The sequence below is a fragment of the Myotis myotis genome, unplaced genomic scaffold (genome assembly GCF_014108235.1).
Source record: "Myotis myotis isolate mMyoMyo1 unplaced genomic scaffold, mMyoMyo1.p scaffold_m19_p_6, whole genome shotgun sequence".
NCBI classification, from domain to species: Eukaryota; Metazoa; Chordata; class Mammalia; order Chiroptera; family Vespertilionidae; genus Myotis; species Myotis myotis.
Window position 1 is genome coordinate 21,573,626 of NW_023416368.1, and position 17,538 is coordinate 21,591,163.

The 17,538-nt window shown below is 35.0% G+C and overlaps 1 protein-coding gene across 12 annotated transcripts in view; it reads left to right on the forward strand.

The window, feature by feature from the left end:
- Positions 1–16,200, forward strand: part of CSNK1A1 (casein kinase 1 alpha 1) — a 41,140-nt gene extending 24,940 nt beyond the window's left edge. For 2 of the 12 annotated variants that reach the window (XR_004968154.1, XR_004968158.1), the window contains 8 exons: positions 246–385; positions 1,554–1,632; positions 2,905–2,979; positions 5,843–5,949; positions 6,905–7,053; positions 8,779–8,808; positions 10,414–10,817; positions 11,540–12,144. Coding sequence is in view for 7 of the 12 variants with exons in the window: in XM_036312761.1 (XP_036168654.1) it covers positions 246–385; positions 1,554–1,632; positions 2,905–2,979; positions 5,843–5,949; positions 6,905–7,053; positions 8,779–8,808; positions 10,414–10,433 (600 nt within the window). In the remaining 5 variants the exon portion in view is untranslated. Of the gene's footprint in view, positions 1–245; positions 386–1,553; positions 1,633–2,904; positions 2,980–5,842; positions 5,950–6,904; positions 7,059–8,778; positions 8,814–10,413; positions 10,819–11,539; positions 12,145–13,758 lie in introns of those variants that run through there. The other 10 variants (XR_004968156.1, XR_004968155.1, XR_004968157.1 and 7 more) reach the window with 10 other exon arrangements.
- The last annotated feature ends 1,338 nt before the right edge of the window (positions 16,201–17,538 follow it).

Genomic DNA, 17,538 nt, shown 5'->3' on the forward strand with positions numbered 1-17,538 from the left:
TGAACTGAGCCTGTGAAATTGTTCAGTTGACAGAATCAAACACTTGACCTAACTATTTTTTTAAACTTGATTTATTGATGAGGACTAATAAAAGCTTATTGGAGTGTTACGTTTGTTCATGATATCTGTTCTACTTATGATACTTTGATGTATTTGAACAAAGAAAGTAGATGCCATTTAATGAATAAAATAGTTTAATTGAACAAGGTAGAAACCTAATAATGTCTTTTTATTTTCTTTTAAAGTTATTCCTTATTGATTTTGGTTTGGCCAAAAAGTACAGAGACAACAGGACAAGGCAACACATACCATACAGAGAAGATAAAAATCTCACTGGCACTGCCCGATATGCTAGCATCAATGCACATCTTGGTATTGAACAGAGGTGAGTTTGACAGTTGAATGTGTTAATAAAATTCATAGCAAAAGCCATTAATGTGTTTTTTTAAATATTTCAGTTAGTTTCTTATAGTATCTAAAGATATCTCTTGGCTGAGGATTTGAAGGGTGCTTATTAAATCTTTTACCTGCTGCTTTAGCCAGTGCAGAGAAGCCAATTAAATGAGGCCTTTTTGTTTTCTTTGTTGAAGGTCAATTCCTTGGGAAGAAAAATACTGCATGGTGAAAAGTTAGATGCAAAATGCAATTTTATCATGATGTTTATATTTGCAGCTGAAGATAGTACTTCATTTTCTTAATGATGATCTTGAGCTTTTATGTTTTAGTGATACAAGTTGAGTTTTGGGGAAGACTATAAGTTATTTTTACAAGGAAAATGTTATCTGAGTACTAATGAACCAAAAGGGGTTGGTGGATCATCTTCTGTCCTACTCTTGCATACCATAAATTAATAGCATCTAGTCTGAATAAGTCTTCATAATCTCTGCTGTTTCTTGGCTTGAGTTCTAGGTTTTCATGTTCTCCATCTTTTATAAATCATTTTTTGCTCCTTAAAGCAAGCTTAGAAAATATCCATGAATATCTGAATACCCTGGGTTAAACTGATTTCACATTTTCTATAGGTCAAAGTACTACCAGTTCTTAAATATATAGACCTGTCTGAATGTATGTATGTATGTGATAGTTGACCCTTGAACAAGTCAGGTTTGAACTGCTCTGGGTCTGGTCTGTTGAATGTGGTCAATTGAAAGAAGCCTGCATATAAGTAGAGCCTTGCATTTCAAACCTGTGTTTTTGTTCAAGTGTTGAGAGAAAGAGAGAGAGATCATATAGATGTTTAATTAGGTTTACATTGTTAATTTATTTCAGCCTCGATAAAGTTATGAGGTTCTGCAAAACTTTACAAGAGTTCTGCTCTTTGGTTTGGAAAGTTGTTTAGCTAAATCCTTTTTGCTCTTCTCTAAAAATTACGTTGGGATTCTATGAGTTTTATTTAGAAGTAACCCATTAATGAACTTTTTTATTATCTTAACTATGTACCTTGTACAAGACACCAAATTGCTCTCTCCTCACTTGACAAAATTCTTCTGTGTACCTTTCTTTCACGTTTTTCATAATAATTTCAGCTTATAAATTTACATTTTCTTTTCTAGTCGCCGGGACGACATGGAATCATTAGGATATGTTTTGATGTATTTTAATAGAACCAGCCTGCCATGGCAAGGATTAAAGGTAAACCAGACTCAAATGACCAGTTTTTGTTTTTTAATTTATCTTTATTTTTGAAAGTATTACAGATGTTTCCCTTTTATTCCCCTCTCCACCCCACACCCCCTCTTTTGTTTTAAGAGTAAAAATAATATTGGGGATGAACTTTAAGTCTCTTTCAAATAGGAGGTGTTCTAAAATGAAATTACTTTATTTTTACTTTTTATTGGGAAATAAAATCTGATCATTTCAGTAAGAATAAGCTAATAGAATCCCACATTCACACTTGAAGAACACACATTTTTTGGGAGACAGGAAGCCAGGTACCCATTGGCAACCAGAAGCTTTATCTGGATAGAAGTTAACATGGGCTAAGAACTTAGGTGGAGACGTTCTCATTTTGACGTGTTGCCATTATACTTTAGTGTACAGTAAAACTGGTTTAGCCAGTAATACTAGCTGTATTATTTAATTATCCTAACATTTCTTTGTGTGTATTGATGATAAATATCTGTGTCTTAGAATTGAATGGCTATGTTATATGTTAATATTTTATTCATCCTTTAAAGGAAAACGGTGTCTGTATTTTTTTTTAATTATCTGTGAGACTAGGAACATGTTTTGTGTTTATGTATGAGTAGCTTTATTCATTATTAATATTTTTCATTGGAAAGGTATTTTGACTTAACACCAGTTATTTTTATATATTTTTTATTGCTTTCTTCTTTTCTTTTTAAGAGGAAGGGAGAGGGATAGAGAGATAGAAACATCAATGAGAGAGACATCATTGATAAGCTGCCCCTTGCATGCCTCCCACAGGGATCAAGCCTGCAACCTGGGCATAGGCCCTGACTGGGTTGAACCGATGGCCTCTTGGTTCCTGGTTCGATGCTCAACCGCTGAGCTACACTGACCAGGTGGCACGAGTTATTAATGTCACTAAATGATGGGCTCTTTTTTTTGTGTTGACTTGCTTATATCTTTGCTCTTGTGTTGACTATGGGTTAAGAAAATTTCAAATTTGATCACCCGTGTTTTATTTAAGTCATATATATCTTCATGTTCCTATTAGACTCACCCTCTCTTAATAGCTAAAAATGTTATTGAAATAGAAACCCATATAGAAATTAACAATTTTGCGGGGGTGGGGGACTTAAATATGTTGTACTTTGGGGTTTTTTTAAATCTAGGTTATGTTCTCTTGAATCTTAAGTTTACATTTGTGTCTAGTATGTTAAACTAATAAGGATCTCAGTAGTACTGAACATGTCTGTGTGGTTTGATTCTTTTCCACAGGCTGCAACAAAGAAACAAAAATATGAAAAAATTAGTGAAAAGAAGATGTCCACTCCTGTGGAAGTTTTATGTAAGGTAGGTGTACATGCTTGATTTTGTTTTTAATATAAATGACCCACGAACAAAAAGAAACACTTTTCTTGCCATCTCTGGAATTTAAACATCGTTTTAGGAGCTAGCCATTTGCCATTAAGTGTGTGTTTTACTGTTTCTGGTTTCTTTGAGCTCTGTCATCTGTTAAAAATTATAGGGAAAATAAGAGAGCAGGCAAACTTTTCTAATGGAACCTCACTAATTTATGAGAAATATTACATTTTAAAATATTCTAAATTTAAAAAGGTTATTGACAGTTGGTACAAAAGGAGTAGGGAAACAAAGGCTAGCAGATCAGAACAACATAAAATAGTACATGTGTGACAATACAGATGACTGAATCAGGCTTATTTCTCTGAAATCTCAAACTTTGTAGAGAAGCATGTGAGTTTAGAATGGAAAGATGTTCTGTGGGAAACCATGTTAGTCATGGTTTCCCACAGAAAGATGACCACATGATTGTCTTTTAGACTGTTGAATACCTGCTGAAATAATGAGAAAATAGTATGTAATTACATAATTGGGTGATAGAAAGTAGAAATCAGCATGAGTTGAAATAGTACTCTGGAGGGGATAATTGGTGATATCTTTATGTGCCTCCCCATTCACAAATTTGTTTTCGCCTTCTATACATATCCTATATAGTAAAAGGGTAATATGCAAATTGACAGAAAGGCGGAATGACCGGTCGCTATGACACAACACTGACCACCAGGGAGCAGACACTCAACGCAGGAGCTGCCCCTTCGTGGTCAGTGCGCTCCCACAGTTGGAGCGCTGCTCAGCCACAAGCCAGCTGATTGCTGATGGCTGGCGAGCACAGCGGCCCGCCTCCGCAGCAACACGAGGGCTCCCAGACGGGCTGAGGGACACACACACACACACACACACACACACACACAGTGCACGAATGTCATGCCTCGTGGAGTGGGAGACTATGATCTTTTCTGAGACACCTTGGGATTTATTGTTTGAAATCATGAAATTTGTTTGTTTGTTTGTTTATTTTACTGACCTCTGGCTGTGTAGGACTGGCCAGGGCTATGTCCCATCCAGCCAGGTCCTCCCCAGACAGCAAACCAGCATCTCTCCCTTTGCCTCACCTTTAATCGTACAGTCTTATGTCTCATTCCTTTGCTCTCCACTTTCAAAGAGGCATCTGACATTGTGCCCAAAGGAGTAATTTTTGTCCAAGGACTAAGAATTTGGCAGATGGAGGAGGGAGGGCATGCAAAGTTGCCCCTCAAATTTTTTAATTTTATTTTATTGATTTTTTTACAGAGAAGAAGGGAGAGGGATAGAGTTAGAAACATTGATTAGCTGCCTCCTGCATGCCCCCCAGTGGGGATGTGCCCGCAACTAAGGTACATGCCCTTGACCGGAATCGAACCTGGGACCCTTCAGTCCGCAGGCTGATGGTCTATCCACTGAACCAAACTAGTTAGGGCAATTATGAAATATATTTTAGGTTAATAAGTAAAACGTTATGTTGTAATTCACCCAGATAACTTTAAAACCTATATGCTTCAAGAGCAAAACATATTTTCTATAGACTACATTTCCATGGAACAGAAAGTTTCATTTGTCTCATTAGAAAAGTCAGCCATTTTTCCAAAAGAGAAAGGATTATAACAGTCTCTACATGTGGACTACATCTTAATTTTGGTATAGAAATTGTGGGCTATGACTGTCTTTTGGATTAGCCACATACAATTGATTCAGTGTGTAGTAAATACAGAAGTATTAGGTATTACTATAAAATAGTGAGAATGTTTTAAATCTGGTTAAGAGTTTAAAAACAGCCCTAACTGGTTTGGCTCAGTGAATAGAGCGTCAGCCTGCGGACTGAAGGGTCCCAGGTTTGATTCCGGTCAAGGGCATGTACCTTGGTTGGGCACATCCCCAGTAGGAGGTGTGCAGGAGGCAGCTGATCAATGTTTCTCTCTCATCGATGTTTCTAACTCTCTATCCCTCTCCCTTCCTCTCTGTAAAAAATCAATAAAATATATTTTTAAAAAAAAAGTTTAAAAACAAAGATGTATAATATATTCATGACTTTATTTTCAGATGTTCACCCTAGAAAAATAAAATAGCATAAGAGTACTTTGTAAAACTTAAAACTGTTTATATCAATACAATTATTAAAAATAAATGTTGCAAATAAATCCATTCTATCCTGCCTTGTTCTAGATGTGAGAAATTCATTGAAATCGTAAGGTTGTGCAAAGAGACTTTTCACTTACCTCCCTTCACTTTCACATTTACTGAAGGAGAGGAGTTGTAGGGATTTTTGTTATTTTAATGCTTTGCACATTTATATTCTTGGTGGCAAAATACTTTTGATGACTAATATCTATAGCCTTAAATGTTTATAAACATCTTTGAGAATCTTCCTTAGGAAATTGAACATGGAAAAAGTTTATGCCCACAGATGTGATTATTAGTATTGTTTATTAAAAAAAAGTTTGGCTCCCCTAAATGTCTAGTTAAAGGGTACAAGTTAATTATGATGTATTCATTAGGTCTACTGTTATGCAGCCAACACAGAGGTTTATGAAGCAGTTGGAAATAACAAAAGGGTGCTTGCAATATAATGTTAATGGGGAAAAAATATTTATCTACCAGTATTAAATGATAAAGTAATAATAAGGTGGTCAAGATAGTGAACTTTTGTTAATTTTATGAGGATACCAAATCAGTTATTTTACTTTCAGATCATCCAATAAAGTAGTAAACCCCCTCCTCAAATACATATTTTGCTTGTATTCAAATGCATTGATTTTTCTATCTTGAAATAAGTTGTTTGTTTGTTTTTTAACTTTGTCTTTTACTCTTGAACTTACAGGGGTTTCCTGCAGAGTTTGCCATGTACTTAAACTATTGTCGTGGGCTGCGCTTTGAGGAAGCCCCAGATTACATGTATCTGAGGCAGCTATTCCGCATTCTTTTCAGGTCAGTTCTTAAAGTGTTTAAGACTCTAAAGTCCAGTGAAGGGGGATTAGTTAAATTTACTCAACATATCTATTCTGACAAGTGGAAAATTAAAGTGGGCCCAACCAACATGAGTAAAATTTTAAGAAATTGATTTTGTTCAGCTTTTTACCACTTGTAGTATTAATGTACTTGAAATTATTTTAGTTTGGGATGGATAAACAGTTGAATCAAGCTCAAAGTAGAATCAAACTTTTCCACAATAATTGCATTTTACATTACATCTAAGTGACATTGGTGGCCCATGGAAGTCTCCAACTTTGGTACAGGACCTTATTCAATACCAAAATGAAAAGCAATTAAAATATCAGTCATAGAGTGTTCGATAGTGTGGAGGCAGGCCAAATCTAGGATTCCCTTGGTGCAACCCAGAATTGGTCTTGAAGAGGGGAGGGGAGAGATAAAGTGCACGGGGTTGGATTTAATAAGAATTGGAGGTAATCCTCTAACCCCAGAAAAGTCTTCCCAAGCCACTAGCATAGATCTCTTACAAACTTAGAGTCCCATTCCTGCTCTATTTGTTTTCAGCAGTACCTCCTTGTTAGGATTATTCCCACAAGATAATTGACAGTGTTTTTGCTATTCATGCTGCCTTCCATTCCCACCCTCTTGCCCCTTTTAAGAAAGTTTAAAGGCAGCTTTTTTTTTTTTTTTTAACAGTAGAGGATTTATTATCAAATATAGCAGATCAAATGTGGTGACATCATTTTCCTCCCACTTTATCCTGACATTTATAAAGTGAGACTTAATTAAATGAATGGTTAAAAAAAATCAGTAGGGAAAGAAATCTTTTGGAAGTTATCACCCTTAAGAGAAAATACTCAGTTCCTTAAAAAAATGCCCTGTCTTGAAAGTTCAGTTGTGTATTAAACTAGAGTCTTATTGAAGGATTAACATATAATTTTATATTTTCCAGAACCCTGAACCACCAATATGACTACACATTTGATTGGACAATGTTAAAGCAGAAAGCAGCACAGCAGGCAGCCTCTTCAAGTGGGCAGGGTCAACAGGCCCAAACCCCCACAGGCAAGCAAACTGACAAAACCAAGAGTAACATGAAAGGTTAGTAGCCAAGAACCAAGTGACGTTACAGGGGAAAAAAATTGAACACAAAATTGGGTAATTCATTCATTTCTAACAGTGTTAGATCGAGGAGGTGGTTTTAAAATGCATAAAAATTTGGCTTTGTTTAAAAACAAAACAAAACAAAAAAACGTCCTTGGAAAATTTGACTACTAACTTTAAACCCAAATGTCCTTGTTCATATATACATGTATATGTATTTGTACATACATATATGTGTGTATATTATATCATTTCCTCTTGGGATTTTGGGTCATTTTTAACAGCTGCATCTTTTTTACTCATTCATTAACTCTTTCCAAAATAAACATTTGGTGTTGGGAATATGGTATAGTCAATAAATCCAAAATCCTAGACCTAACACTTGTTGATTTTTAATAATGAAGCTGGTTAGCCATGATGTCTTGACTTTCTTTCAGACTAACAGTGTTAAGAATTTTTTCTGCATGTTAATGCTTTAGCATTTAAAATGGAATATTGTGAACACCATCTGATTTCAAGAGGTGAGTCTGAGTTTGGCATTGCCCCAAAGTGTCTATCTTCTCAGTTGTAGAGCATCTAGCTTAAGCTCTTAAATGCTGAAATAACTGAAAAGCTCGACACATAAATCTCTTAGCTAATATTTACTTACATGTGTTCTTTAATTTCCAAATGATCATTTGCTTTTGGCTTTATCTTTTTTTTTTTAATCATGCTAATATTCAACATCTAGGAGTCTGATGTGGAATTGAATTCTGCAGTTAGGCCTTGCAAATTGAAAAAAAAACTGGGGCAAATGCCATTGAACTGCTAGTCTGTTCCTGTCTTTCTCCAGCACTCTTGGTGCTACAGGAGTAGAACTGTTAGAGTACAGCTCCATTTCTTATTGCTGTTGTCATACAGTTCAACTCCTGTGTTTCATGCTTTTTGTTTGTTTTTCCCCCCTTTCTAGGGCTTACCTCCTAATACCTGCCTACTTTCTAGAAGTAGTGGGCAGGTAAAGTTTGGTTTGGGGGCTTTAATTATTTAATTTCTGAATGACGGCTCTAGTCTGAACTTGGTCTTCTTTGATCCATATTTTTAGTGTTGTGTTTAAACGATTTTATAATGAAAAAATAGGCTCTACTCTGAGGATACTTTATAAGAAGTATAATTAACTGATGTCATCCTCATCCCAGCAGCTCATCTATTAGGAATGAAGTAGAGATGCTTCCGTATTGGGCAGGATTCACAGTTGAAGTTTTAAGGTAGTGAGGGTTCTTAGACAATGAAATTTCAGCTCAGGATAGCAAACACTAATGCTTGCCCAGTGTTCTGCCTGTGCATCTCACTTGGTACTTAATTGCCCCTTTTGAGTGTTTTAATCATTGTATAACTAATCATAGCACCAAAATATAGAAGAAATGCTACTGTTTAGGTAAGACAACCTAGAGTCTCTAAACTGAGGCCTTGGTACATCTGACACCTATAGTATATTAGCTTTTTCTCACAAAATGAAACCAATTTTTGCCTAAAGCTAGCTGGGATAATAGGATCATCATGATTTGCAGTTTCTAGAACTAAAATTAGATTGAAATATCAGCTGACCTAGAACATTTCACTTCAGGCATTCAGCAGCCTTCAGAAAGAATTATACTTTATTTTGAGCTAGTTTCATTGTTAGTTTACTGTGTATTTCTTACTCAATAAACAAGTAAAATTTTTGTCCTGCCCTGCCCTATCCAGGTCTTAAAGATGAGCAGTTGGATCCACTGAGTTAGTATATTTCCTTGAGAAAAAAAATTAAACTTAAGTTTAATCCTTACTTTGTAGCTATTTTTTTTTTATAAAAAGCAACTTAAAATCTTATAAAAATCTTATAACATTATTAGACACAGGTTATACAAATTGTTCAATTAAAATGGACTTTGCTTAAAACACATCACATGTCATTGACTACTTTCAGAGATGAATGTCCATGCAGTATAATTTGACCCCAAGCAAAATATTGCTTGCAACTAAAATGTGCCATCCCACAGAATACAAACAACAAAATTCTTTTTGATCTTTGACTTCTTGAAAACATTTATTTTGGATATAGAACTTAGTGCCCCAGCAAATTTTACACAAAACAGGGTTTTTATTGGGTTTGAAGGCGGCTTGAAATGAGTAAGGGGAGCCAATTCCCCTAACCTTAACCCCAACCATTTCCGGGTCATCCATCCATTAAGAAATTGTTGAAGTATGGAGTTTGAAAGTCGGTCTACTTATTCCTGATTCCAATCTCTAGTTTGGGGGAGAGTGAGAAAGAAACATCAATTGGCTGCCTCCACACACACCCTAACCAGGGATTGAACCTGCAACCTAGGTTATGTGCCCTGACCAGGAATCAAACCCGAGACCCTTCTGTGCACAGGATGATGTTCCAACCAACTGAGCCACACTGGCCAGGGCTAGAAGGTGCTTTTCAAATACATCCTGTCAATTTGTTATGCATGGAGTTATATTTTCAGAGTTTTCCACATCAGAATTCAGTTTCTTAAATGAATCTTCAGCAAGTAGAACTTTGTATCACAGGAATATCTATTCCTGGAAAAATCCCCCAAATGGTGGCATTCACTAATATATTTTATGTGATTATTTTTATTTTTGAAAAATCTATAATGTTTCTTCATAGAAAGCTATAATGACTTGTTTTAGCAATTCACTTAAAAATGTCCAAAGACTTGTAAAAGTCTGAATTCAGCTAAGAAAGGTTTATTATATGTAATAGGCTTCTATCCTAATTACTTTTCTAAAGAAAAGATCTTTTGAAATGTTCCATTACAAAGCCCATCAAAAGAATGATATAAGAAACAAGTGTTTCTCCTAATGCCTACTGTGCTCTGTACTAGTTTTCAGTGCTCAGGTATCACATGATTATAATTATTGTTTTTATACATGTTAAAGAGAAAAAGAAAAGATTCACTCCTAATACACTTCCTCCAAGTACTTTTCAAGACATTTAAAAAGTAAAGGAAAGGGAAATATTTTTAAGATATTACCAATCCAATTAAGTTGCTCATTTCTTTAGTTAAGGGCAGAGATGGGAGAATTTCAGAAGGTAATAAACCAAAGGTTGATCCTCACATAAGTCTACTGTTCTTATCACCTTAACCCATCTATCAATCAATTCACTACTCCAGCCATCAGTACTAAGCATAGTTTTGTCATAAGTACTTGGATGTCAAATTGTTGGCATTCAAGAGATTAGTAATGGTTTTTCATCACATTATCCTACCATATCCATGGTCTTCCTTGAATTACCTTCCAGTATTTACTGGGCTTCACCTACCATTTATGTCTAGCTTAACTTTTTCTGACTTCACCAATTGCTGCTAGGAACGTGGCTGGTCACTTAGCAACGTAACCCAAATCACAGGGGAAGACCTTGAGATATCTGGAGCGACTGGTGTGCTCTGAATACACTCAGTTCAAGGAAGTGCCCGGGAGCTGCATCTGCTTGCTGAAATTTTTGTCAGCTTTTTTCACTGTGGAACAATAAACGTGGAGAGAAAAGAACTAAAGCAAATGAACAGGAAATGAAGATGAGTGTGCAGGAGTTGATTTGTGATGATTTGAAGCCCACATCTTCAAGGCTTGCCGGACCTGTCAAACTTTGCAGCCTGTCAGATTGTCTGGATGATACAACCATTCAGAAGACCCAGAAGAGTACAGTGTCACTGTGACTCAGTGGTGTATAATGCAGACCATCTACCATTTGGGGAAGGAATCAATTGTAACAGGTATTTTAAAATTCTGCAAACTCAGAGATCTGTAGCAGAATGAATTCTGTGACAGGGAAGACAAGAAATCAGATCATCAGTCTGTTTTTTAATGCAGTTTAGGGATGATGTATACTTGGTATACTTAAGTTGTCATTTATCTTATTTGCAGTGATAAAAATAAAATCTTTTTCCTTTATCTTTCCTAATATAATGCTTTTCTGTGGAGAAGGAAGAGTTATATATAGGTTCTTTAATTTTTTTTCTTTTAACTTTTATACTGCCAATCTGCTTCAGATTCTGTCGGCTTGATTCTGTGTGACCAAAAAAAGAAAACCACATAAGCACATTATAGGAAAAGTTAATTAATATAAATGACATTACATAGTAATGAAAATGAGTATTATATTTAAAAAATTTTTAAAGTTAATGTCTTATACTGTGAAAGGATTTTAAAAGCCCATCATAAACTTTTAAGCCTTACTATAATTACATAAAAATCCCTTTGAACTAGTTTGTGGTTCTATAAAACATTTTCAGGGACATCTGAATTTAATTTACAAATAGGAGCAGATACATACTTTTCATATTGAGGGATAGAATCTCCTGGTTAGTTATATAAAAATAAACATTTTTTTTCTTTCACAGATTTAAAAAGAAACTTAAATATAGCTATTAACTCTTGAATCTGTCACAGTAACCCTCCAAACCTGTTTTAACTTTTCTTTCCCCTCTTTTTTTAGGAACAAAGGCACCCATTTTTTATTTTAAGTGTTGTTGCAGTGAAGATGAGTTTGAACTTTGAGAAGCCTGGAGATGCCACCTAAACTACAAGATCAAAACCAAGCACACTGGGGAAAAGAATGCTTAGTACTTGAAGATGGAATGTCGGATACCTCCTGGATGCTCCTATTGAGTTGTTGTTTTTTTTCTGAACAAACTTTAGTAACATCTTAGGACAATTCACTGGAGAAACATTGATTCCTGGGCGAAGTGTCCTACCTACTACCGGCTAACCTGAAGAGTCCAATCTGGATTTGACTGTTGTATTGTACCAGGAATATTGTTAGGCTAGCCTTTAACCAATCCATAACAATTGTAATCATTAATTGACCTAGCAGTTCTTCAAATCATATTAAAAGATGAACAGATAAAATTCTTACCTAGATATAATTTTTATCCCTGTTAAAAACACACGAGTTTTTCTTCATATTTTGCCTCCAATGTAACATATTTCCTTTTTAGTTTGTTAGTGACTGGTTTCCATTTAAAGCTGTTTAAATATTCAAAATAGTAATTATTCAATATAATTATGTAAGCAAGCTATGATAAAAGAAAACCCAATATTCATAGTTGTGGAAACTTTTTTTATGGCATTTTAAGAATAATTGCAGTACTTTAAATCAAATGCTCATCACAAAAAGTCATTTTATTTCGCTAATCCATACATAGTTTTAATTTGCTTTAAAATACTCTGTATTTTAAAATTGGTATTAGATTATAGAATATGGTCAGATTTTTAAATCAGGTTTGATTTGGTAGCCTTTTTTTTTTTTTTTTAATGGCTTACCTTGGTAATCCTATCAATAATATATACCAGGTAATGATATTCCTTGTGGTAAAGTACATTTTCAGAAACAGGCAATAAAGATCTGTTTGTTCCTAGCCTTGTTTTAGGCACTATGGAGAGACAAGGAAGTGTAGCACTGACATCTGACAAGGCGTAGCACAACATATTTACTAAAGGAATGAAGATGACTTTCTGACTTCAGATAAAAGACAAACTCCTAGTTAGCAAGTGAGAGAATATTTCAAAAAAGGAGCAGTTTGTGATTGACAGAAACATGGTTTGTGCTAAGGAAGTGAGAGATCAAATAGATCTGCCTATAAGGGTAACATGCCTTTACGTGTAGCCCAGCAAGCATGTCAAACATGTGGGCCACCAGCTGCGAGTTTCACATGCTTGCCCTAGAGCAGTGATGGCGAACCTTTTGAGCTCGGCGTGTCAGCATTTTGAAAAACCCTAACTTAACTCTGGTGCCATGTCACATAAAGAAATTTTTTGATATTTGCAACCATAGTAAAACAAAGACATATTTTTGATACTTATTTTATATATTTAAATGCCATTTAACAAAGAAAAATCAACCAAAAAAATGAGCTCACGTGTCACCTCTGACGCGCGTCATAGGTTTGCCATCACTGCCCTAGGTTTGCCATCACTGCCCTAGAGTCTAATTGTGGCTGAGGGGAGTGTTTGTAGGATGGGAAGGCATGAGAAGTAAATAAAGCCAAAAGAGCAACCTATCTGCATTTTCAAATCAGAGACAAAATCTAGCCTTTTTAATGCAACTGATGGAGATTAAAAAAATTTGAGTCTAAGTTTCTTTAAAAAAAACCATATTCAGTTTTGTATTCAGTGGAATAACTCAAATAATTATGCCTTGAATACATTTATTAAAACTTATTGTTCCTTATTTGTATCAGAAATAACGTGCAGAAAAATCCTACTCATACATAGTATGATTAAAACTATACTTTCCATTTGTTAGGGCAATCTGTTTTCCATCTATTTGACAAATAGTTGTAAACATATGTTCTAGGTACTAGAAACACAGAAATAAAAAAAACAAAAAAACAAAAAACAAGCTTATAGGAATTACCATTATTTCTCTAGCTTGAGGATTGTATGCTGATTGGGAGGCTTTAAGTCACTGCACACTATTCCTACCTAGAAATATCCAGAACAAAAAAGTTTCTTATTTTTCTGTTTTGTTTTTTTAAAAAAAGAGCTCATGATTTTCAAATAGATAAAAATCAACAGTCACAATTCTAAAGTAATCATTGGCTCAGATCTAACTAATTTCCTTAATTTGGGTGTGGCTTAAGAATTTTTTTTAACGTGGAATTTTAACCTTTTATTCCTGTTTTACTTATTTTTTTTATTATTATTTTTTTACAGGTTTCTAAGCATGAATCAAGGAACAGAAGAAGCAGTGCAGATGATCGGAGCAGCATTTGTTTCTCCCAAAATCTAGAAATTTTAGTTCATATGTACACTAGCCAGTGGTTGTGGACAACCATTTACTTGGTGTAAAGAACTTAATTTCAGTATAAACTGGCTCTGGGCAGCATTGGTGATGCTGTGTCCCGAGTTGTAGCCGCTGTAATTGTGAATATTAACTGAGATAGTGAAACATGGTGTCCAGTTTTCTATTGCATTTTTTCAAGTGGAAAAGTTAACTAAATGGTTGACACCACAAATTGGTGGAGAAATTGTGCATATGCCAATTTTTTGTTAAAATCTTTTTCTTTGAACTATACTGCTTTGAGATCTCATTTCAGAAGAACGGCATGAACAGTCTTCAGCCACAGTTGTGATGGTTGTAAATGCTCACAATTGTGCATTCTTAGGGTTTATCCACCCCTGGGGTTTGCAAGTTGTTCACTTAAAACATTCTTAAAATGGTTGGCTTCTTGTTCGCAAGCCAGCTGATACGGTAGCAACCAAAGATTCCAGTGTTTGAGCATATGAAAGACTGCCTGCTTACCTGTGCTAGAAATAACAGCATCTAAAGTGAAGACTTAAGAAAAACTTAGTGACTACTAGATTATCCTTAGGACTCTGCATTAACTCTATAATGTTCTTGGTATTAAAAAAAAAAAAAAGCATATTTGTCACAGAAATTTAGTTAACATCTTAAAACTGAATATGTATGTATGTTGCTTAGATAAATGTAATCACTGTAAACATCTATATGATCTGGGATTTGTTTTTATTTTGAAATGGGAGCTTTTTTGTTTACAAGTTCATTAAAAACTAAAAACTGTTTCTGTAAGGAAATGAGGGTTGTTTTTTTAAACAACAAAAATGCCTTGCTGAGTCACTATGAAATCAAAATCTCCCCAATTTTTTAATAGACTACTTCAAGCCATTTGTTACATAAAACCCCTTTGTAAATCATTTTAGGTTTAGTGTTAAAACTGTTACTCAAACTTTTGGTCTGGAGGAGAAAGGCATTCTTTTTTTCTTTTTCTTTTTTTTAATGACTTGCAGGCACAAATACCTAGTGCTGCAACTGCTAGGACTTGGTTATTGTAACTCCAGCAGCCTCAGACTAACAGCTGGACTGATTTTGAATAAATGAAAGCATTAAAGGGTTTAACTGCAGAATGAAGTTTTTCTTTAAATTTTTTGTTAATTGGCTCTGCGCAGATTGACTCTTAACCTTGGAGAACATCACACCATGTGAGATTAATGTGATCACTGACCCTCCCATACCCACTCATTTTCTGTAGGTTTTCTGCACTTGTCTCAATCTCATATGCCGCTCTTTTCTTTTTCTGACCCAAGAGAAAGATTAGTTGACTTTTTTTTTAACTGTAATTTATTCATTTAGAGCATGTCAGAATAAATTTAAAAGTACTTTTGTCTGAAAATGCTGCCTATTGTGTAAAAAAAATGTAGGTGTTTTGTAAAATAATCTTGAAATTGTAAAATGACACTAGTTTGGTCAGATTGTGTCAAGCTTAATTTTTCGTTTTTATTTGAAAACTACTTTAGCAATAATTCCGTGATTACTACATATATTAGCACCATCATACTGCAGAAATCATGAGTATGAACTTGTGGGGTAGGCAGCTTCACTTCTTTTCTATCCACCCATGTCAGTTAAGGTATTTGTTTCTTGACTAATAAACCCTTTGAAACTTTTAGCCAGAAATCAGTCTCATAAAGCTATTTTTGAGTATAGCTTGTGTAAAATAAAAATGTTTAGCTTTGGTAATAACTTTTCCAAGCTGAACTCCCTCTAGCAAGATATTTTTCAGTGCTTTTATTTACTATGCACTTAGACTATGCACTTTTTCTGAAATATTTTTGTAACACTTTTTTGTATTTTTGCCATTTGAAAAGGTTGTGGTGTAGTTGGTCTGTAATTAAGTTGCAGATTTATAACTGCTGTTAGCTTTGTAAATCAAATATAGGTGTTTTTGTCCTGGTATATCGTCATTCCATCTGCAGCTGGAGCTGGAATCCCATTGATCTTCTAGCTACCATTCATTTTCTTCACAGTTCACGAAAGAAGAATTTGAAACTCAGTGAATGCTGTTTACTAATCCTGTTGGGAGATGAATCTCATTCCACCAAAATTAAATTATGTTTTTCCACTAAAATGATGATACAAGTTGAAGACACATCACTGAAATTGGAAGACCTCACCACTTAAGGCTCCACAATGGCTCACTCAGCTGAACTCTAGGTTACTACTATTTACTTTGTTCACCCATTGGGGGTGGGGGGGTAACAGGATTTTTTTTAATGTTGGGAGATGGCCATTCTAACTACTGTTGAATGTCTCTGTTTTGGGAAGGTATAACAAGAAAATAAAAAAATATATATGAAGGGAGAGACTGGTTATCTCCTCCCCATATGGTTGTGCTCATGCTCCTAAGGCTAAGTAGAATCTTGGGGGGGTTGCTTTTATTATATTTTATCAACAAGTATTAAGAGATATTTTTATCTCTACCAGTCCTTGCAGTACTATTTAATGTTTTAAACAGAGTATACTGTAACAATTACAAACTTAATTTCATTATAATAAAAGAGAACAAACAAGGATTTTTAAAACCCGAGCCAATGAGCTAGTTTCCCTGATGTTTGCTGAACCAGCTATCAAGAATAAGTTCTTGACAACTCATCTAGAGTGAACCATGAGAATTTCAAGAAGGGGTGGCCTAGATGCTTTCAGCTCAGCTCCTGCAAAATTCAGCAGTCTGCAGTGGTATCTCAGATGTGCTCTTCCCTTTAAAGTAGACTTGTAAGACCACTTTTCTTTCATCGCATTTCTATTGCTCACAACATTTTGGGGATTAACTCCCAAAACAATTTTTTCCACTTCCTCCTCAGAATATATTTAATAATGACAAACTTTTTAGTCTACTTTTTATCTGGAAAGGCTAGAGATGGTTAATCAAGTATAAGTTTAATCAGGCTATACATTCTGTGTTTAATCATCACCAGTATATAATTGAAGTAAAAGGATTGTTTTCTGAAAGGATACTGTATATGCAAAAATGTAATGAAAATATTGAGCAGTATCAGAGCTATTTGAGTAATTGTAAGACACATTTCAAGTTGTTGATCAAATGCCTTTTATTTTGATGGACACTGTGGACCCACAGTGGGTGGAATTCTGTGGTACTGCAGATTCAGCAAGTTTGAGAGACCTGAGAATTCCCACTTAATTTTTTGGTTTGGTCTCTGCTCCTTTTCAGCCTGGTGGGGTGCATGGGTTCAGTCTACCTTTTATCTTTGTCTAACCATATCCCTTGAAGATTTTTGTGGTACCCCTGTTGTCTCCCATGTACAATCAAAATAACGAAGAAATGTTTGTAATATTGGTTGCTTTAAGAATTGGGAGCAGTGATGAGTTAATTGGTGTCCGTACTACCCCAAGAACTGGGTCAGAGCATCTGATACATTGGGTGATTTTCTGAATGAATGGAAGAATAAAATGGAGGTGGAGAAAGTCTTATTAGACCAATAGGTCCACATTCTTCATAGTGAGGTGGCCACCCAGAGTGTATGTTACAGTTTTTTAAATTTAGGATTTTCTGTTTTACTTAGTCATTTACCACTCCCAAGCATCTACTTTTTCATAGGTAAATATATGCAGAAGAGTGAAGAAATGAACTGACCTGCTTTGGCATCACAGTGTACCTTTGGGCTGTCTGGAGCTGT